The 22,343-nt window shown below is 42.4% G+C and overlaps 1 protein-coding gene across 6 annotated transcripts in view; it reads left to right on the top strand.

Moving 5' to 3' along the window:
• The window catches only part of LOC148136000 (uncharacterized), a 74,504-nt gene that overhangs the window by 33,345 nt on the left and 18,816 nt on the right, over nucleotides 1-22,343 (top strand). For 5 of the 6 annotated variants that reach the window (XR_015754706.1, XR_015754708.1, XR_015754707.1 and 2 more), the window contains one exon: nucleotides 2,258-2,619. Coding sequence is in view for 1 of the 6 variants with exons in the window: in XM_087983961.1 (XP_087840087.1) it covers nucleotides 2,258-2,370 (113 nt within the window). In the remaining 5 variants the exon portion in view is untranslated. Of the gene's footprint in view, nucleotides 1-2,257; nucleotides 2,620-22,343 lie in introns of those variants that run through there. The other variant, XM_087983961.1, reaches the window with a different exon arrangement.

The raw sequence follows: 22,343 nt of genomic DNA, 5'->3' as shown, positions 1-22,343 counted from the left end.
GTAACTCTTTATTCCCTTCCTGTTTAAAAACCTAGCTCAGCCTTGAGTATACTTAATGACCACAGACCTATGTGGTAAAGAATTCCACAGATTCACTACTCTCTGAGAGAAGAAAATCCTCCTCATCTTGGTCTTAAATAAGCAACTCCTTACTGAGGTTATTCCGAGACAATTCCATATAGGGAAACAATCTGTCCAAATCTACATTCTTAAGCACCTAATAATCTTACATATTACAATAAGGTTTCCTCTCATTCTTCTAATCTCTAATGAATACAGGCCCATCTTTACCAACCTCTCCATATAAGGACATCTCTCCAAACCCAGAATCAACCTAGTGATTCTTCCCTCAACTGTCTCCAATGCCAGTCTCCAATTACATAAGGGGACCAAAGCTGTTTACAGTATTCCAGGTGATGTCTAACTAGTTCTGTTTATAGTTTTAGCAAAACCTCCCTGTTTTAATACCCCTTTCCCTGCAAAATGAGGGCCTATGTTCCATTTGTCTTCCCCATGAACTTGGTTGCTAGCTTTTTATGACTCATGCATGAGAACCCCAAATCTCTCTGTGCCTTCCCCATTTACATAAAATCTAGCTCTTCCACTCTCTCTGCCAAAGCGCATAACCTCATATTTTCCCATATTATGTACTATCAGCCAAGTTTTTGCCCACTCACTTGTTTCTGATAACACTGCCCCAAAACCATCTGCAAGATCCTCCTCCAGTCACACAGGATCTCTATTTGGAACTGTAATTATCCTTTATCATCACTGAATCAAATTCAAGAACTCCCTATCTTTCAATGCTGAGGAAATGCCATTCCACTACAGACTTGTTCAGGAAGCAGCTCCTCATTATCTTTACAACTAGGAATTGCGTAATCAATGCCGACTTGCCAACCATATTTCCTCCCAATACAGGTTTGTCTGGATGGTGGCTAGATTCTCAAACTGATTAAAGATGACAATTCCAAGAACTCAGAAGTTTTAGACCAAACTACCCCAATAAACAAAGAGAGAAAAAGACAGGTTATGTCTACCACCATGTCCTCATCAGAATGAAATGTTTTAATTGGTTATATTTCCCATTGTTTGTAGGAGGTTCCTCTTTAAAAGAATGGCCGCCCAGTGTAATAACTGTACAACAATACAATTTGTTGCATGTTATCACTTCAGAGATTTATGAGGCAGTTTATAAATTGACTGGAGGAGGAGGCTCCATAAATATCTTCATCCTCAATGACTGGTCAGCCCAGCACATTAGTATAAAAGATAAGGCTGAAGCTTTTGCAACAATCTTCAGACAGACATTCCAAGTAGATAATCCATCTCAACTTCCTTTGGAGATCCCCAGCATCATGGATGACAGTTTTGGTGAATTTGATTCAGGGCATGTGCTATCAAGAAACAGCTGAAAGCACTGGATACCGCAAGGGCCACGGGTCCTGACAATATTCCAGCAAAAATATGAAAGACTGATGCCCCAGAACTTGCTGCACCCCTAGCCAAACTGTTCTAGAGCAGATACAACACTGTCATCTATATGACAATGTGGAAAATCACCCTGGTATGTTCTACATGGAAAAAAATCACAACAAATCCAACCTGGCCAATTATTGCCCCATCATCAATAAATAGAAGGTTCATCAACAGTGTTATCAAGCAGCACATGCAAAGAGATAATCTTCTCAATGACTCTCTTGTCAAAAATCCTTCTTTTGGATTCTAACAAACCCAATCAGCTCCTGATCCCCATTACAGTCTTGCTTCAAAGATGAAAAAATATAGTTGAGTTACAGAGGTGAGGTCACACAGCATGGCCCAATTAGTCCATGCTAACCAAGTTTCCTGCACTGAACTAAGTCCACCTGCCTGCATTTGGCCCATATCCCTCCAAACCTTTCCTATTCATGTAGCTTGTAGCTGTACCTACATCCACCACTTCCTCTGGCAGTTGATTCCACACACTGACCACTCTCTGTGTAAAAGAATTGCTCCTCACGTCCTTTTGAAATCTTTCTCCTCTCACCTTAAAAAATATGCCCCCAAGTTTTGAACTCCCCCACTTCAGAGAAATGACCTTTGCTATTCACCTTATCTACCCCCTCGTAATTTTATAAGCCTCTATATGGTCATCCCTGAAAAAAGTCCCAGCCTATCCAGCCTCTCCTTATAACTCAAATTCTCCATTTCAAGCAACATCCTGACAATTCTGTTCTGAACCCTCTCCAGCTTAATAATATCCTTCCTATTACAGGGCAACCAGAACTGCATACAATACTCCGGAAGTGGCCTCAACAATGTCCTGTACAAACTCAACATGATGTACCAACACCTATACTCAAAGGACTGAGCAATGATGGCAAGCATGTAATCGCCTTCTTAACCATTCTGTCTACATGACGCAAATTTCAAGAATTATGTACTGGAATCCCTAGGTCTCTCTATTCTACAACATTACCCAGGGCTCTACCATCAATAAGTCCTGCCCTTGTTTGTTTTACCAAAATACAATACCTTCCATTGTCCAAATTAAAGGCAAAAGTGAGGACTGCAGATGCTGGAGATCACAGTCAAGATTAGCTTGGTGCTGGAAAAACACTGCAGGTCAGGCAGCATCTGAGGAGCAGGAAAATCGACGTTTCAGGCAAAAGCCCTTCATCAGGAAGGGCATTCCTGATGAAGGTCTTTTACCCGAAATATCAACTCTCCTGCTCCTTGGATGCTGCCTGACCTGCTGGACTTTTCTAGCACCACTCTAGTCTTGTCCGAATTAAAGTCCATCTGCCACTCCTCAGAACCTTGACCTAATTGCTCAAGATCTCTTTGTAATCTCAGATAACCTTCTTCACTGTCCAATATGTCACCAATTTTGATGTCATCCACAAACTTATGCCTCTTATATTCTCATCCAAATGATAAACTGACATCAATATGCCATTTGACTGGAGTTCTAGAAAAACTGGAGACACTGTAAATCAGAGAGAAAGGTCTTCTTTGACTGGAGTCACATGTGGCAGGAAGATGGTTGGAGTTGATGAAGGTCAGTCATCTCAGTTACAGGATACCTCTGCAAGAGTTCCTCAGCCTGGCGTCCTAGCCAAACCATTTTTAGCTGCTTGATCAATAACTTCCCTTCATTATATAGATTGCAGTGCCTGGAAATGTGGTGGAGGCAGATTCAATTGAAGCATTCAAGACGGCATGAGATAATTGTTTGGATAGATATGTTGTGCAGGATTATGGGAAAAGATGGGAAATTGGCACAAGGTAATAGAACCAGTGCAGGCATGATGTATCAATTCTGCGATAGGTCAGAAGCAGGGCTGTTCTCTGATAATGCACAATGTTCAGCAATATTCATGATTCTTCACATACTGAAGCAGTCTGTGTCCAAATGCAGCAAGACTTGGACATTATCCAGATTTGGGCTGATGAATGACATGTAACACTTACTTAAGAAATCAGGCAATGAATATCTTCAACAAAAGGGATCTAATCATTCCCCCTTGCCCAATGGCATTACTATTTACGGTATGAATTCCCCCACTATAAACAATCTGGGGTTACCACTGAATAGAAACTGGTCTGCACTAGTTGTGGCTCCAAAAGCAGATAGGAAACTAGAAATTCTGTAACTAAAAACTCACCTCCTGACTTCCAAAGCCTGTCCATGATCTACAAGGCACAAGCCAGGAGTATGACGAAACTCTCTCCACAAGCAACCCCAATATTCAAGAAGTTTGACATCATCCAGGACAAAACAGTCACTTCATTGTGACCACGTTCACAAACATTCACTCCCTCCACCACCAACACACAGCAGCAGCAATGTGTACCATCTACAAATGTGCTGCAGCATCTCAACAAAGCTCCTTAGACAGCACCCATCAAACCTATGACCACCACCCACTAGAAGGACAAGGACAGGAAGTACACTAGATGGGATCATCACCACTTCCAAGATTCCCTTCAAGCCACACTCACCATCCTGTCTTGGAAATATAGGGGAAATGTAGGGGAATGGGTGGGTTACGCTTCGGCGGGTCGGTGTGGACTTGTTGGGCCGAAGGGCCTGTTTCCACACTGTAAGTAATCTAATCTAATCAAAGTACATCGTGTCACTGGGTTAAAATCCTGGACTTTATTCCTTAACATCACAGTGGTGATTTAAGAATGCAGCTCACCACCATTTTCTCGTGACAATTAGGGAATGGGCAATAAATGCTGTCTCTGCTGGAAAAGGCCACTTCCTATCAACAAAACTAGAATTGTTTTCAATATGAGCGGTATGTAGGCAAAAATAATAACATTCATTTATTTATATGTCACCTCTTCACAATCTCAGAATATCACAAAGAGCTTAACAGGCAATTAGGTATTTTTGATATAAAAACAGAAATTGCTGGTAAAGGTCAGCAGATCTAGCAATATCTGAAGAGAGAAATCAGAGTTAACCTTTCAGCTTCAGTGACCCTTCCTCAGAACTCACTGGACCCACAGTGCTTTTGGTTCTGGTTAGGTATCTTTGATAGTCAGTGTAAGATTATTATCATATTGGAGGCAATGTGACATTTAAAATGTCTAACTGTGAAAATAGTTAAATAATCTGTTTCTTGTAATGTCAGGTTGAAGGGTAACGTATGCCAGGAAACAGCCATTCTTGACATTAGGGGAGTGGTTATCTGAAAGTCTCTTTTAAAATGCTCAAGACTAGAAGTCAACCAAAGCTGTTAAAACTGAGTTTGATAGATTATTTGTTACGTAAGGGTATTAATGGATTTGGAACCAAGGTGAGCAAGTGGAGTTAAAATGCAGTTCAGTCATGATTTAATTTCATTGAGGAGCAGTGCTCTTTGACTCAAATGTCTTCTTCTGTCTGTATGTTGTCAGGTTCTGTTGATATTTTTAATACAAGGTTCCATGTGCAAATAAAGCTGAGCATGCAAAAATGGAGCAGGTTAAGTCTCTTTATCTTGCGAGTCAAATGGTTTTGTGAACTGAGAATTCAGCTCCAAAGATATCAGCAACGTGATATTCCCGACCTCCCTTTCAAATAGCAATATCCAGAACTATTATGAAACACATTGAGTTGTTCAGCTATTCCCAGAAACCAATGATTATATAACCACCGCATGTGTTTTTATGACTAGTTTTAGTTTTTCTGTGTACATAACCTTCTATGAGGGTGATATTACTTCATCTATTTATGAATGTGCCTGCAGATTTCAGGTTCAACTACACAATTAATTTGAGCCCATAAACAAATTGAAAATTATGCATTAAATCAGTTAGACTGGATCTCTGCCAATTTTCAACACATTCCAATTTTCCAGTGGTGATGTTTGTGGCAATGGAGTCCTGTGGTGTAGTGGTAGCATCCCTGCTACTGGGCCAGAAGGTCTGGATTCAAGTCCTACCTGCTCCAGACATGTACGTAATATGTCTGAACAGGTTGCTTTTTTTTATGTCGAAATATATATGTGTGGCAATTGATTATTCTGCCAGATTCCAACATAAACAAGATCCCCAAACATGTATCACAGGTATCCTTGCAATTCCCCTAGTTTGTGCTTACAAAGAGCTGTGGTCTAACCTTGGGGAACAGACAGAAATTTTAACAGCTATACTATACTTTGAGACAATTTTCGTAGAATTATCTTCTTTCCCTGCTTGTCTATTGGTGCTACTGAGTACAGCTAAAATACTGGAATGTTTCATAGTCCAATAGGAAGCCCCTCCATAAGGATTCAGGAGCAACAGAGAAAGACAATAGCAGAAAGATGGCAGCCTGGCATGGTTTGTTGATGATATAATGTGCCTTCATGCTCATGTTCTCACATCTACCTTTACAGGCACAGTGGTACCTCACTCCATACTTGCTCTCTGGGTCTGTCACACAATCATTGCATGCATATAGTTTTGAATTAGCAGGGATGCAGTGAGTGGTATATGTGATGCTCAGACAATTGTGGTCAAGAAATTGCAATGGGACATGAACTGAAAAGCTTAGGGAAACTATAGTATAGTGATAATATCACCTGACTAGTAGCTGAGAAACCTAGGAAAATCATCAAGTGCACATCTGCGTTCTAAGGGGAAAGTCAGTGTGTGCAACCTGTTCGTTGCACCATGTGGAGCCTTTTGGAATTCTACATGGCTGTACACTCATCCAATCTTTGCTCTATTAACCTATTTTTCTGATCATCATGTTCAGAGATGATATTACACACCTTTGGAGCAGGTTAGGACTTGAACCTGAGCCTCGCAGTCCAGGGGTGAGGACACTACCACTGTGCCACAAGAGGGCCCCATTAAAGTTTCGAGCCAGCCAGGAGTCAAACCTGCAATCTTCTGAACTGAAGTCAGGCGAAATATCAGTTGTGCTTATAGTGTGCACAGGCTCTGGCTTCTCTTGTTGCTGCTACCCTGCCTGTCTCTGCATCTTCACCAGGTCTGTTATGGCTGATTCTAGAGCTCATCATCTTTGTGGGGCTCAGCAAGGGCTTGGTCTCCAGTGGTCCTCCAAGTGCCAGTGTCCTCACCTCCCATATCCTCCAGTAACTGTGGGCATGTGCCTCTGATGTGCATACCATACTGTAACTGTGAGCCAAATGTGGAATATGCATCCACCAGGATGAGTGTACCTGCCCTGTGAGGATTCTGAGTCATCATCCTCATGCATGATGCTCAATGTGGAGCTTGGGTGTAGGCTGTCTCAGCTTGATGGATTTGCTCCACATACAATGGAGGACAAACAAAATTAACTGATGGTTTTATACACAATCTGTTTCCTCATTAATGTTTCAGGCATTAGTCCTGTTGTCAACAGCATATATAAGCCTCTGCACTGGATGCTACGATACTCCAGAGCTCCATTAATGCATACTTGGTTCTAATACAACTACTTTATGAGGATACAGGCTTATCTTAGTTGCTGAGCCCCTTCCAGTTAGTGTTTGAGTGTTTGCAGTGTCTAGAAACAGGTACAGCATTCAGAGTATGAAATGGCTCCCACACATTTCATCTACAATTTCCATGTGATAGTGAGGTCTGAAAACCCTAATTCCTGTCTGACAGCCCACTGCACTGGCTCGCTGACATTGCTTGTTGTTCCTGTACATGTCCATTTGCAGTGACTGGGTGGTGTCACTTCCTCGTGGGGACCTCAGCAAATCATCCACCATTTTCTTGTCTTGGACATTGGTCCTTCCAAGTACAGCCTAGCTGCATTGCAACTACCTCTGTCCAAGCAACGTGATCAATCAGGAGAGCAACATGCTTCCACTCCTATGAAACAGGACCTCCTGGATTTCTCACTTGGCCCTGTGGAGAATCTGCAGCGTGGCGCTGCTAAACCATGGGGCCATTGGATATCCATGTTTTGACATAGTAAGTGATTATTATCAATGGATTATTACCAATTATCAATGGTGCAAGTAAGAGTTGCAGTTCCCAGAGGTTCTTCAGATACTGAGAACAATATTCCTGGCATGCAAAGAAGGAACTGTCCGGCTGTCCTGTCAACAAGGCAGTTGACCTTTGAACCTGTGAGGTAACAATGAGAATACCAACTTCCTGCCAGCCTTGGCTGCATTATGCATCATGCACCCATGCATGCGTATCTCATTAGTTATCAGCTAGGCTGATCATGCATGCCCAGGCATTCTGCCCTCAAGCACAAGTGCGACTCACTTCTAGTGTCACCACCACCAACAACCTCAGAATCTAAAGTTTCTGCACAATATTACAAATTTTGTGGATATTTTCAGCAAAACTCAATTCTTCCCCAATGATTAGATTACTTTAGATTACTTACAGTGTGGATCACATCATTGGAGATATAACCCCACGTAACACATATTTCTATTAGATTAGATTACATTACAGTGTGGAAACAGGCCCTTCAGCCCAACAAGTCCACACCGACCCGCCGAAGCGCAACCCACCCATACTCCTACATTTACCCCTTACCTAACACTATGGACAATTTAGCATGGCCAATTCACCTGACCTGCACATCTTTGGACTGTGGGAGGAAACCGGAGCACCCGGAGGAAACCCACGCAGACACGGGGAGAACGTGCAAACTCCACACAGTGGGTCGCCTGAGGCGGGAATTGAACCCGGATCTCAGGCGCTGTGAGGCAGCAGTGCTAACCACTGTGCCACCGTGCCGCCCAAAACTTTTGTTACTTTTTCTATGCCCCCTCTCAACCCTCATCTAACATTATAAACATTATAAGCAGAATATAACAATGGCTGAAATCTGAAATAAAAGCGGAAAATATTGGAACACTCAGTAGAACAGGCAGCCTCTAAAGAGACAGAAACACAGTAAGCGTTTCAGTCTATGACCCTTTCCTGAGAACTGCATTCCACAAGATCTTATGGCACATGGACATAGACTGCATTCATCTAAGGAGTTGTGAATGATGGCAAACACTGTGCCACAGCAAACATCCCCACTTCTGATCGTACGATGGTTATTGATAAGCAATTGAAGATGATTAAGTTAAAACACTACCATGAGGATCCGCTGCGGAATTTTGATAATGCCTTTGACAGACTCATAATGTCTCCATGTGTTTCAAAGAAATATAATTAAACAATGTTTGACACTAAGACAGAAAACAAAAAGCCCCGTAGAAAAAAACATGGGTTTCAAGAATCATGAAATATTTTGAAAGACATATGATCCTGAGGGAACGGAACAGGGTGGAAAACAGGGGAATGTTTTCCTTTGTGAGGGAGACTAGAACCGGGGGGGGAACAGTTTAAGAATAAGATCTGTCCCTTTTAGGATAAAGATGAGGAGAAATCTTTATCATCAGAGGGTTTTTAGTCTGTGGAAATTTCTTCCCCAGAGAGCAGCGAAGACTGGATCATTGAATTTATTCAAACCGGAGTTAGATAAATTTTTGACTGGCAAGGGAGTCAAACATTACAAGGGTCAGACAGGAAAGTAGAGTTGAAACTATAACCAGATCAGCCTGGTTGAATGGCAGAGCAATCCTAAAAGGCTGGATGACCTTGTCCTACTCCTAGGTCCCTCTGTTCCTGTGTTAGAGGAGGGAAGAAAGAGAGAGAGAGAGCAAGAGAGAGAGGTGGCTAGGTTATTTGGAGGGAATTCCAGAGTTTCCAGGGACTTAAAAGCTGAAGTTGGTGAAGCAAAGGGATTGGCACTTCCAAAGTCTAGGACTATTTGCTGAGGGGCACATTAAAACTGCTTAAGTACGCTGATGCGCTGTAAACTTTGCAAAACCTCTTGGGATGTGTGCTTGACAAGGAATGCATGTTATGAATATCAAAGGAATTGCAATGGTATTAAGGATCCTCAGCATGGAAGGTGCTTTTCGGAAAGACACTGAATGCTATTACATTTTCTGTCATGTCCAATTTGAAATGTTGAAGAATGTACTTTTAGAATAAAGCATATGTTTGGAAAAACATTGCCAGTAGTGATGGGAGTCAGGGGGGGACAAAGAGGCCAGAACCTTTGCAGTGGTGACTTCAAAATTATTGTAAGGCTGCAGGAGATTGCACACAAATCTGTACATGTGTATGTGGGGAAGGGGGAATAAATTTCCCTCCTCCTCTTTACCTGCCCCTCTGCAGCCGAATAACCTTGAACTCCGCGCAGGATGGTGGTGTGCGATTGTACCCTTTTTGATAACTATTGCTGGAAACTGCAAAAAGCAGCACAAAATACAAAATGGTTAAACCAGCATTCTCGAACAAATGGATAATATCTCAGCTCCCGGTCCACTCTGTGAACAACCAACTGGGTGAAGTCAAACAGCGTTGGAAAACTGCTGTGGTGACATTCTGTGATCTGAGTGGAGGACGAGAGAAGAAGTGAGGCAAACAAAGGAATTGACTGCACACAGACGGGTAAAGAGGAAAAGGGGCAGAAATAAAACAGCAGAATGAGAGACAATGAAGTGTAGCTCATTTTCAATTCATTTTTACAGATTAGCATGTAACCCGATTGAAGCTTAAATTTAATAAACACTAATGCCACCAGATTTTACCTGCATTAATCTTCCATTTAAATTCAGGGTCATGAATCCACCCTCCATGCATTTTAGCTGCAATATAATCCTCTCAGCTTTGTCCATTATGTAAAACATTTTAATTACACAAGTACCAGTTCAGCTGTCAGCTTGCACACTAATCACAAAGAGAAAATGTGTTTATTCTGCATATAGAAAATTGGACATTTTTTTCTTTGCTTCCATTCCAGCTTTTTTTAACCATATATTCTCCCTCCTCATTTTCTCAAGGGACTTTCAGGATAAATTCATTCTAGTTGTGCTGGCCTGCATGGCCTGTTACCAAATGACCATTCTTGTGCCAGCCTAGACAATTGATGCTGATGAGGTATTTGACTCTGAAAGCATCACAGCCGAGACTTATTCTGGCCCAACACCATGACCAACACAAGCAAATGAAAGGACAGACAGGTTGGGTCAAATAGCTGAATTGATATGATAGCACTGAAGATACTGGGAATTCCCACTTTAAAGTCCAGGGGCACTAAGTTTATTTAAAATTTCCACTACTCTATCTTGAGACAAATCTGTCAAACCTAACCTCCTCCAGCCCTACAAAACTCAGAGATCCCTCCACTCCTCAAATTCCCTTTGCACACCTCCAATAATGGCCATGCTGCTGAGTTCCTGAGATGCAGAATCTTCTCCTAAATGTCTCCCCCTCCTTTCTAATTTGCTCTTCCTCCTCCCCAGTCACTATTAAAAACCAATCACTTTTACAGAGGCTGTGGATATGGTGCTGGTATCTCCACCTGGAGCATTGTATCAAAATGTGTTTGATAATCCCTCTGCACTGGAGGTTTTATGGCTCTAAAGGTGCCATGTAAATGCAAGTGGCTGTTGCTGAGTACCACAGATTGGAATTTGGAACTTGGAGTCAGTCTGGCCACGAGGATCCCACTGCTAACGTGTTGAGCTGTTTGTTTGACGCTGGGCTTGAACGAATGAGGCTGTAATCAGCTTGTCTATTCATTATTACAAATTATTAGCTGGATTGCAATGAAATAGCCCACTATAATTGGGAGCTAGACCATGTCATGGAAGATTTTAACTAACATTGTAACCTCTCCCTCTCCGTCTCTCTCTCTCTCCCCTCCACACATACTCAGTGGGATTGCAGGCACTGAAGCATTAAACTGCAGATAAGCTTTGCTTTAAGTTTTCAGCCAATTAGAAGCCTTCTTTATCCTCATACCTAATCTAATTGGGTAGCAATGATTAATGAGTTACATGTATTTAATGACAGCTGTTGCTACCTTAGCCAATCCTTTACAATAATAGAACGTGTAACACTTTTAGCCCCTCTCCAGGTGCATTGTTACTATCCCTACTTCTGAGCCAAGAGGCTTGAGTTCAAGTTCCATCTATAAGACTGTAAGATAGATGATGTGGAAGAGCTGGCGTTGGACTTGGGTGGACAAAATTAAAAATCACACAACACCAGGTCATAGTCCTACAGGTTTATTTGGAAGCACTAGCTTTCGTAGTGCTGCTCCTTCATTAGGTCGCCTTTGAAGGAGCAGTGCTCCGAAAACTATTGCTTTCAAATAAACCTGTTGGACCATAACCTAGCATCATGTGATTTTTAAATAAGATGGATGAGCAGTGTTAGGTAATTCAACCCAATCAATAATGGCTGATGTGCTTTTTTCAATCCATTCTCCTGCCTCCTCCCCATAACCCTTGATTCCATTACCAATCAAGAACATAGCTGTCTCTATCTTAAATACACTCAATGATCTGGCCTCTACAGCCCTCTGCAGCAATGATGTCTACAGATTAACCATCCTCTGGCTGAAGAAATTCCTTCTCATCTCAGTTCTAATGTGGCTGACGCTCCACTCTGAGGCTGTGCCCTCGGGCCCACTCTATCCAGCCACTCAGTATTCTATAAGTTTCAATCAGATTTCCCCCTCATCCTTCTAAACTCTATCAAGTACAGACCGAGAGTCCTTAACCACTCCTCATATGACAAGCCCGTCATCCCAGGGAGAATTCTTGCAAACCTACTCTGATCCTCGCCAACACCAGCATCTCCTTCCTTGGATGTGGAGCTCAAGCCTGCTCACAATATTCCAAATTGGTCTGACCAGAACATTATACAGCCTCAGCAGTATATCTCTGCTCTTGTATTCTAGCACTCTTGAAATGAATGCTAACATTGCATTGTCTTCCTAACTGCCCAAGTTAACCTGCATGTTAACCTTAAGAGAATCCTGAACACCAGAATTGCTTCATAACACCTCTGAACAATTTCTAACCATCCAAAGCCCCAAACATTTCTTCCAGGTGAAGTAGCAATTTACAGATATTTCTTCAACCTAGTCTATTGTATTCATTGCTCATAATACAGTCTCCTCTACACTGGGGAGCCAGCTGTAGACTGAGTGATTGATTTGCAGAACACCTCTGCTCAGTCTGTAAACATGACCCTGTGGTTCCAGTAACCTGCCATTTTAATTCTGAACCTTGCTCTTGCTACGCTATCTCTGTACACCACCTGTTGCATTATTCCAGTGAAGCTCAATGTAAGATGATACCTCATCTATCGGTTAGATACAGGCTCAACATTATTTTTCAGTTTATAAATGGTCATCCACTGCCCCATTTTGTTCCCTTTCCTTTGCTTGATTTGTTTATTTTTCTGTCAGTACCACACCTCGTGCTTTGTCTCTTTGCTTGCTCCATCTCCATTCCCTTTAGCTCTGGAGGACTATCGCTTCAGCCATGCTTCAGTCCCTACTGCTATGCACCTGGTCATAGGCATTCCTTTTATCCTTTTCACACCCACACTGTTCTGAAGAAACATCGCAGCAGATAAAGTCATAGAGATGTACAGCATGGAAACTGACCCTTCGGTCCAACCCGTCCATGCCAACCAGATATCCCAACCCAATCTAGTCCTACCTGCCAGCACCCAGCCCGTATCCCTCCAAACCCTTCCTATTCATATACCCATCCAAATGCCTCTTAAGTGTTGCAATTGTGCCAGCCTCCACCACTTCCTCTGGCAGCTCATTCCATACATTTGTTAAAAAGTTGCCCCAAAGGTCTCTTTGATATCTTTCCCCTGTATAAGTCCTGCTAAGATTTGCTTTCCCAAAATGCAGCACCTCACACTTACCTGAATTAAACTCCATCTGCCACTTCTCTGCCCATTGGCCCATCTGATCATGTTGTAATCTGAGGTAACCCTCTTCGCTGATCACTACACCTCCAATTTTGGTGTCATCTGCAAACTTATTAACTGTACCTCTTATGCTCGCATCCAAATAATTTATTTGTGGATATACCCATTTCAAACAGGGTAAGCTGTTTTGGAAAATGTAGGGGGTGATGGATTCTCAGGGGAACATAGCACAAACAGCCAAGTTTCTGGTATTGAGACTGGCTCTAATACAACGATGGGTACTTTGACTTCCAAGAGATCAATTGTGTTGGGGGATTCTGTATTCAGAGGTACAGACAGATGTTTCTGTGGCCAGCAGAGAAAAAGCAGAATGGTGTGTTGTTTCCCTGGTGCCAGGATCAAGGAAGTCTCAGAGAGGGTGTGGAATGTTCTCACGGGAGAGAGAGGCCAGCAGGAGGTCATTGTCCACATTGGAACCAACGACATTGGAAGGGAAAAGGTTGAGACTCTGAAGGGAGATTACAGAGAGTTAGGTAGAATTTAAAAAGGAGGTCCTCAAGGGTAGTAATATCTGGATTACTCCCAGTGCTACAAGCTAGTGAGGGCAGGAATAGGAGGATAGAGCAGATGAATGTATGGCTGAGGAGCTGGTGTATGGGAGAAGGATTCACATTTTTGGATCATTGGAATCTCTTTTGGGGGTAGAAGTGACCTGTACAAGAAGGACGGATTGCACCTAAATTGGAAGGGGACTAATATACTGGCAGGGAAATTTGCTAGAACTGCTTGAGAGGATTTAAACTAGTAAGGTGGGGGGGGTGGGACCGAGGGAGATAGTGAGGAAGGAGATCAATCTGAGACAGGTACAGCTGAGAATAGAAGTGAGTCAAACGGTCAGCGCAGACTGGGACAAGGTAGGACTAATAAATTAAACTGTATTTATTTCAATGCAAGGGGCCTAACAGGGATGGCAGATGAACTCAGGACATGGTTAGGAACATGGGACTGGGATATCATAGCAATTACGGAAACATGGCTCAGGGATGGGCAGGACTGGCAGCTTAATGTTCTAGGATACAAATGCTACAGAAAGGATAGAAAGGGAGGCAAAGAGGAGGGGGTGTGGCATTTTTGATAAGGGATAGCATTACAGCTGTGCTGAGAGAGGACATTCCCGGAAATACATCCAGGGAAGTTATTTGGGTGTAACTGAGAAATAAGAAAGAGATGACCCTTATTGGGATTGTATTATAGACCTCCCAATAGTCAGAGGGAAATTGAGAAACAAACTCGTCAGGAGACCTCAGCTATCTGTAAGAACAATAGGGTAGTTATGGTAGGGGATTTTAACTTTCCAAACATCGACTGGGACTGCCATAGTGTTAAAGGTTTAGATGGAGAGGAATTTCTTAAGTGTGTACAAGACAATTTTCTGATTCAGTATGTGGATGTACCTACTAGAGAAGGTGCAAAACTTGACCTACTCTTGGGAAATAAGGCAGGGCAGGTGACTGAGGTGTCAGTGGGGGAGCACTTTAGCGCCAGCGACCATAATTCTATTCGTTTTAAAATAGTGATGGAAAAGGATAGACCAGATCTAAAAGTTGAAGCTCTAAATTGGAGAAAGGCCAATTTTGACGGTATTAGGCAAGAACTTTCAAAAGCTGATTGGAGGCAGATGTTCGCAGATAACGGGACGGCTGGAAAGTGGGTAGCCTTCAGAAATGAATCCAGAGAAAGTATATTCCTGTCAGGGTGAAAGGGAAGGCAGGTAGATATAGGGAATGCTGGATGACTAAAGAAATTGAGGGTTTGGTTATGAATAAGAAGGAAGCATATGTCAGGTACAGACAGGATAGATCGAGTGAATCCTTAGAAGAGTATAAAGAAAGTAGGAGTATACTTAAGAGGGAAATCAGGAGGGCAAAACGGGGACATGAGATAGCTTTGGCAAATAGAATTAAGGAGAATCCAAAGGGGTTTTACAAATATATTAAGAACAAAAGGGTAACTAGAGTGAGAAATGAGGAAACTGGTCAAATCAACATTGATCCCTTGTGATCGGAGGGTCCCAAGGTGGAAGATGAGGCTTTCTTCCTCCAGGCTTCGGGTGGCTAAAGGTTGGCAGTGGAGGAGAATAGACTAACAGTGGGAGTTTTGGTGGTGGGCAATTTGAGAAATACACCCAACCTGAGATGAGACCCTGATACATAAGAGCTATAGCTGCTTTGATTCCAATCACCTATTCCATACCCTTGCCACAGCTGTTTCCTCCCAATAGCTGTGCCCTGCCTACTTCTCTCATTGGGATACTTTCAACAACCTGTGCCACCCCAAAATTTTACATCCGTCATAGAGAACTAACACACTCAGGGAAGCACTCAAAAATGCCACAAGAACCACAGAATTGTTACAGTGCAGCAGGGAGCCATTCAGACCCTTGTGTCAGTACCAGCTCTCCAAATGAGCATCTCACCTCGTGCCATTCTCCTACCTTCTCCATGTAAATCTGGCATTATTCTCAGGCAATGCATTCCAGACTCACTGCGAAGATAGTTTTCCTCATATCACTTTTGCTTCTTTCATTAATCACTTTAAATCCATGACCTCTCGCTTCTTGATTCACAAACAGAAATATTCTCTCCCTTTTAACACTGTCCTGAGCTCTTGAATTTGTATACTTCAATCGGATCTCCATCCACTTTCTCCAATGCATTCTAATACCTGCAATCTAATTCCTAGATCTGTTGTTGTAAACCTCTCCTGCATGCTTTCCAATTCACATCCTTAAAGTGTGGCCCCACTTTAACTGGACTTGTTCTTGGGATATAATCTAACTCATCATTGCACAGCATGAAACCATAATTCTGGTAACTATTCAGTATTATCCTGTTCTGCTAATTGCTAGTATTTATTTTATTGTACACCTGCCCCATTGGAAAGTAAGAACTTGTATTTATAAAGTGCCTTTAATGATCTCAGAACATTCAGAGGAGTTTTATACCAATTAAGTGGTCCTTTTTTGAAGTAGAGCCACTGTTGTAGCATAGAAAATGCAGCAGGCAATTTGCAAACAGCAAGGTCTCACAAACAGCTATGTGGATAATGTGTCGTAATTTGTCTCTCACGGCATTGGTCAAGGGCTAATTGCTGACAAGGACCCTGAGGAAAACTCCCCAGCTATTCTTCTTTGAATTATGCCATCAGACCTTTTGCATCCACCTAAGAGGATAGACAGGACCTCAATTTAGCATCTGAAAGATGCCACCTCCAGTACAACTCTTTCAGTACTGCAGTAGAACTGATAACTTAGATTATGTGCTTGAGTCTCAGGCTCAAAAGAATCGCATTACCATCCAGCATTACTTCACAGTAACTTGGTACTTCCCTTAAAGCAGTTTGAACAGGCTGAGTGGCTTATACTCTACAATTCTGTGACTGGGTGTCTGAGTTGGTGCAGGTGAATGAGCGTGTTGGAGAATGCACATATGTGACAGTGTGTGTCAGTGTTTGTGAGTGTGTGTGAGAGAATTTGCATGTAAGTGAGTGCAGCTTGAGAGTGGGATGTGTGAAAGAGATTAAGAGTGGGTGACTACACTGTGTGCCTGAGTGAATGTGTGTGTATGTGTTTGAGTGTGTTAGAGTACGTCAGTGTGAGTATGTGAGAATTTGTGTGTGTCAGTCTGAGAGTGAGTGCATGTGTGTGAAAGATGGAATGAGTGAAGTGTGAAAATGTGTAAGAGTGAGTGCGAAAGAGTGCGGTTGTGTGTCAGAGAAATTCAGAGTGAGTGAGTGCAATATATGACTGCCTGAGTGTGTGTTTGTGAGAACACGAGTGCCTGTGTATGACATTGAGTATGTGGGTTGGGAAGAATAGTCTGATCTCACCAGGTGGACTTTAATGAAACATTCCTTATTCCTTCATAAAATATTCATTAATGTAAAGTAAATAGCTAGATTTAGCCAATTTGTTTCCTTATTCAGGAACTGTCAGCCTAATCTCTAGTAATTACTTGTGGTCTGTGCATCAGGAAGCACTTCTGTTTATTTCAACATACTCTGTCACTTCTTTCAGCAGCAAAGAAGTCCCATTTCCCTGAGCACAATTTCTCTGTCCTCCAACTGCCACAACATTCTTGATTGCTCTGTTTAAAATGCTGCTGCTTGCTGGGTTGCAAGGTCACAAGCACTCAGAGTTTTTGCCAGGTGTTGGTCTACAATAGGTGATCCCATGTGTCAAGCATTGAAAGGACACTGGACAGGAGATACAACTTAATTCCTACGAAGGAGACACTGGCTGTCCTCTCAGGCAGCCATCAGCCATTCCTCAACATTGTTTTAAAAAATAGCCATGAATTCTTCCCTGAGTCACGGCCAGTTGATCATTAATGATGGAAGTGTCATCAAAAGTACTATCAAGTGGCACATGCTCAGCAATAAAGCGCTCATTGAAGCCCAGGTTGTATTCCACCAGAGCCACTCAGTTCCTGATCTTTTAACAACCTTGATCCAAACCTGAAAAAAATAGCTGAACTCAAGAAGGAAAGTGTGGGTAACTGCCCTTGACATCGAAGCAGCATCTGATCAAGTGGACTATCAATGAACCCTGGCAAAACCAATGTCATTGAGATTCAGAAGATAAAGTTTCCATTTCTCTGAGTCATAGTTAGCTGAAGGAAAGATGGATATGGCTGATGGAGGTTAGTCTTCTCAGCTCCAGTACATCTTTGCAAGGGTTCCTCACAAGATATTTTCTAACAGACCTCTTCAGAGGTGTTAATACACATCGCTGAAGCATGCAGGACTTGAACCTGTGTCTCCTAGCCCAGAGACAGGAGCATGACCACTGCACCATGACAGCTTCACAGTGTTCATCACTGTAGTGTCCCAGGCCCCCAACTATCTGTGGTTGCTTCATCAGTGACCTTTACCTCTATCATAAAATCAGAGGTGGGCAATGCTCGCTGACAGCTGCACAATGTTCAGGACAATTTGTATTTCCTCAGATACCGAGGAATGTCCAAATGTACAGGACTTGGACAATTTCCAGGTCTGGGCTGGCAAGCGACATTCACACCACATAGGTGGCAAGCAATGACCATCTCCAACAAGACAGAATTTAACATAGCCCTCGACATTCATTGGCATTACCATCACTGAAATCACCCCTATCAATATCCTGGGGCTTCTCAGAAGCTTAACTGGATTTCTTATATAAATACTGTGGTTACAAGAGCAGATAAAGGCTAGAAATCTGGCAGTAACTTACCTCCTGACTTTTCAAAGCATGTTCACTATTTACGACGCACAAGTTAAGAGTGTGGTGGAATACTCTCTATCTTCCTGGATGTGGACAGCTCTAACAATAATCAAGAAGCTTGATACCATCAAGGCCATTACAGCTTGCTGATTAACACCACATCCAAAAACATTAACTCTCTCCACCAGTGGTGCACAGTAACCACAATGCGTACTATCTAAGAGATGCACTGCAGAATTTCACCAAGGTTTCTTACAGCCTCTTTCAAACCCACAACAGGTACTGTCTAGAAGGACAAGGGCAGCAGATACATGAAAACACCACCATCATCATGTTCCCTTCCAAGACTCTCAAATTTATATCTGACTTGGAAATATATCGCTCTTCTTTTAGTGTCACTCCATAAAAATCCTCAAAATCCTTCCCTAAGAGCATTGTGAGAGGTATCTATACCAAATTCACGGCAGCGGTTCAAGAAGGCCTTGCTCATCGCCTTCTCCTGTTGATTAGGGATTGGCAATACATGCTAGCCTAATCAGTGACACCCATATCCCACATACGAATGAGACAAAAGATTATTACTTGGATAATTGTCCATCCCTAGCTGCCCTTGATGAGCTACCTTCTTGAACCACTGCAATCCATTTTGTTTACATAGATCCACAATGCTATTCTGAGGGGAGTTCCAGGACTTTGACCTAGCGACAGTGAAGGAACAGCAATTACTCTTGAAGTCAGGATGGTAAGTGACTTGGGATGGGAACTTGCAAATTGTGCTGTCCCACGTATCTGCTGCTCTTGTCCTTCTGGGTGGCAGTGGTCATGGGTTTGAAAAAGTACTATCTGAGGAGCTTTGGTGAGTTGCCACAATGGATCTTGTAGATGGTGCACACTGCTACTACTGAGCATGCAGCGCATAAAGACAGGCAGGCACAGACCAGATGGGCAGAATGACCTGCCCTATGCTGTTCATCATTGTCACTTGATGTAATTCAAGTGGCGGAATCTTGTTGTGTGTAAACTGCTAAGTTCTATCTGTATAACCAGGATATCCACACTTCAAAAGCAATTAGGCATGCGAGGTTTGCACGGAGAGGAATGACAGAAACGAGTACAAATTGTGAGGACTTTTTATTTTTCAGTAGGAAAAAATGTGAACAAAACTGACAGGGCCTTGTCAACAGGAACAGCAATTAAATATATACAAAGTTTTTTTACAAATTTCACTATTGGCATAAACTTTTAGTGATCATACCAAAACTTTAAAACAAAACACACATATATAAAAAGGGGATGAAATAGGTTTGTGGATAATTCAGAAATGCACGAGGAGAACTGCAGCAGATGCCAGTGGTTGAAACAAAGATTAATGAATGATTTCTGGATGAATGGGAGGGGGAATTAGAATTGATAAGTAACTGTTGCAGACAAGAGGAGAAAAAAATATATAAATAAAAAAATAGCTGGGCAGAATGTGTTTAATTCGCCAATCACCTGTCACTGAGGAACAATTAGAATGAACAAGGTCACCGAGGTTGGCCTGTACGACTCCCAGCAGGTTGCCTATTCAATTTACCACCTGCCTGTCTCGAGAGACGGGTCAGACAGACTAGCTCCATTCAAGGGACTGCTAATAATTCCATTGAGGTCCTCCCTCCTCCCTAAATCCACTACAAAAGGAAGCTTCAAGCTGAAGGTACTGGGAAATAACCAGTTTATCCTATTAATAAATCTGAAGTTCGTTGATCTGCGGGAATGGAGAGGGATGTGAATACATAAAACATTCAGATTTTGCAGAGCAGTGAATTATATAGTGATGTTCCGAATGACAGGCAGAATTAAGCAAAGATACATGTTTTTTTCCGCCTCTGTTTGAAGCTTGGTCGACTTGGATTACCATCCTCATTCAACTTTTCTGTAACTTTAACTTAATTTGCTGAATAACATCCCGCAGTGGAAAACAATCAAACTGCAAATGTGTTCAAATTTTCTTTTCTCTTCTCTCCAATGCACTTAAGCAGACGACTGTAATTCGTCTCCAGCTGGTTTATCTCGAAGTCTGGGGCCAGAGTAATCCAGTGTCCCTTTCACACTGAGTCCTCATTAAAGGAGACGGGCTTAATCCATAATCATTTACCTGCCTGGTGTGAGTTTGTCGCAACTGTACTTTCTTGAGGAAAACATATTTTTCATACTAGCCCTCAAGTTTAGGACTGTCTCATTTCCACCATTCACAAAACATTGACCTTCTTTACATCTGTTGTAGATACACATGAGAAAGGAGCAGGAATTGGTCATTGGGCCCCTTCAGGATTGCTCTACCATTTAATAAGATCGTGACTGCTCACATTGTGGCCTCAACTCCTCATTCCTGCCCATCTTCCATACTCCTTGATTCCCTCACTTGTCACGCATTTATCCACCTCTGCTTTAAAACAGTCAATAATTCTGAGTCCACATCCTTCTAGGGAAGAGTTCCAAAGACTCAGTACCCTCAGAGGGAAAACAAATCCACCTCATCTCCATCTTAAATGGGAGACCCCTAATTTTGAAACTGCGTCCCTGCATTCCACAAGAGACCTTAGAGTGCAGGTTCATAGCTCCTTGAAAGTGGAGTCGCAGGTAGGTAGGATAGTGAAGAAAATGTTTGGTATGCTTTCCTTTAATGGTCAGAGTATTGAGTACAAGAGTTGGGAGGTCATGTTGCGGCTGTACAGGACATTGGTCAGGCCACTGTTGGAATATTGCGTGCAATTCTGGTCTCCTTCCTATCGGAAAGATGTTGTGAAACTTGAAAGGGTTCAGAATAGATTTACAAGGATGTTGCCAGGGTTGGAGGATTTGAGCTACAGGGAGAGGCTGAACAGGCTGGGGCTGTTTTCCCTGGAGCGTCGGAGGCTGAGGGGTGACCTTATAGAGTTTTACAACATTATGAGGAGCACAGATAGAATAAATAGACAAAGTCTTTTCCCTGGGGTCAGGGATTCCAGAACTAGAGGGCATAGGTTTAGGGTGAGAGGGGAAAGATATAAAAGAGACCTAAGAGGCAACGTTTTCACGCAGAGGGTGGTACATGAATGGAATGAGCTGCCAGTGGACGTGGTGGAGGCTGGTACAATTGCAACATTTAAGAGGCATTTGGATGGGTATATGAATAGGAAGGGTTTAGAGGGATATGGACCGGGTGCTGGCAGGTGGGACTAGTTTGGGTTGGGATATCTGGTCGGCATGGATGTGTTGGACCAAAGGGTCTGTTTCCATGCTGTACGTCTCTGTGACTCTATGACTCTCTAAGTAGAAACATCCTTTCAGTATCCACCCTACCAATTCCTTTCAGGTTCTGAAAATGTATCTACTGTTAGATTGCTATACTGCTGTACATATCCTCTGGCTATTTATCGTCTGGAGTCACTGAATGACAATAAACAATAAGTGTACATTGTATACACATCCCTTAATGTTCCCAAAGAAACCCAGCATGTTTGCTGCATTTATAAATTAATGAGCAATGACCTGAGGCAGCTTACTGAAAACTTGAGAGATATCAGAAATATTCTCAAAGCATTGTCAAAATAAATCATAACAGAAATCAGAGTTTTCAAGTAACTAGGGAAAATTGTTTCAATTGACAGGATGGTCAGTAACACAGAACTATGATGAAGAAGTAAGGTAATGAAAAGTAGGAGAATATTTTTGAATTTTTAAGATCTGGAATATGCAGTCTGAAATAGTGATAGAAGCAAATTCATTAACAACTTGCAAACGGGATTAGATAAATACTTGGGGGGGGGGGGAGGACTCTGGAGAGCTTTAGGGGTAAGTGCTGGGCAAAAGGACAGATCTTCCAAAAAGACAGCACAGGCATGATGGGCTGAATGGCCTCCCAACGTGTGTTATG

The sequence above is a fragment of the Chiloscyllium plagiosum genome, unplaced genomic scaffold, assembly GCF_037043375.1.
Source record: "Chiloscyllium plagiosum isolate Xiang-an unplaced genomic scaffold, Cpla_swu_hap1 HiC_scaffold_47, whole genome shotgun sequence".
Classification (NCBI taxonomy): Eukaryota; Metazoa; Chordata; class Chondrichthyes; order Orectolobiformes; family Hemiscylliidae; genus Chiloscyllium; species Chiloscyllium plagiosum.
Note: the sequence above shows the minus strand (reverse complement) of the source record. Positions and strands in the feature narration are given on the sequence as shown.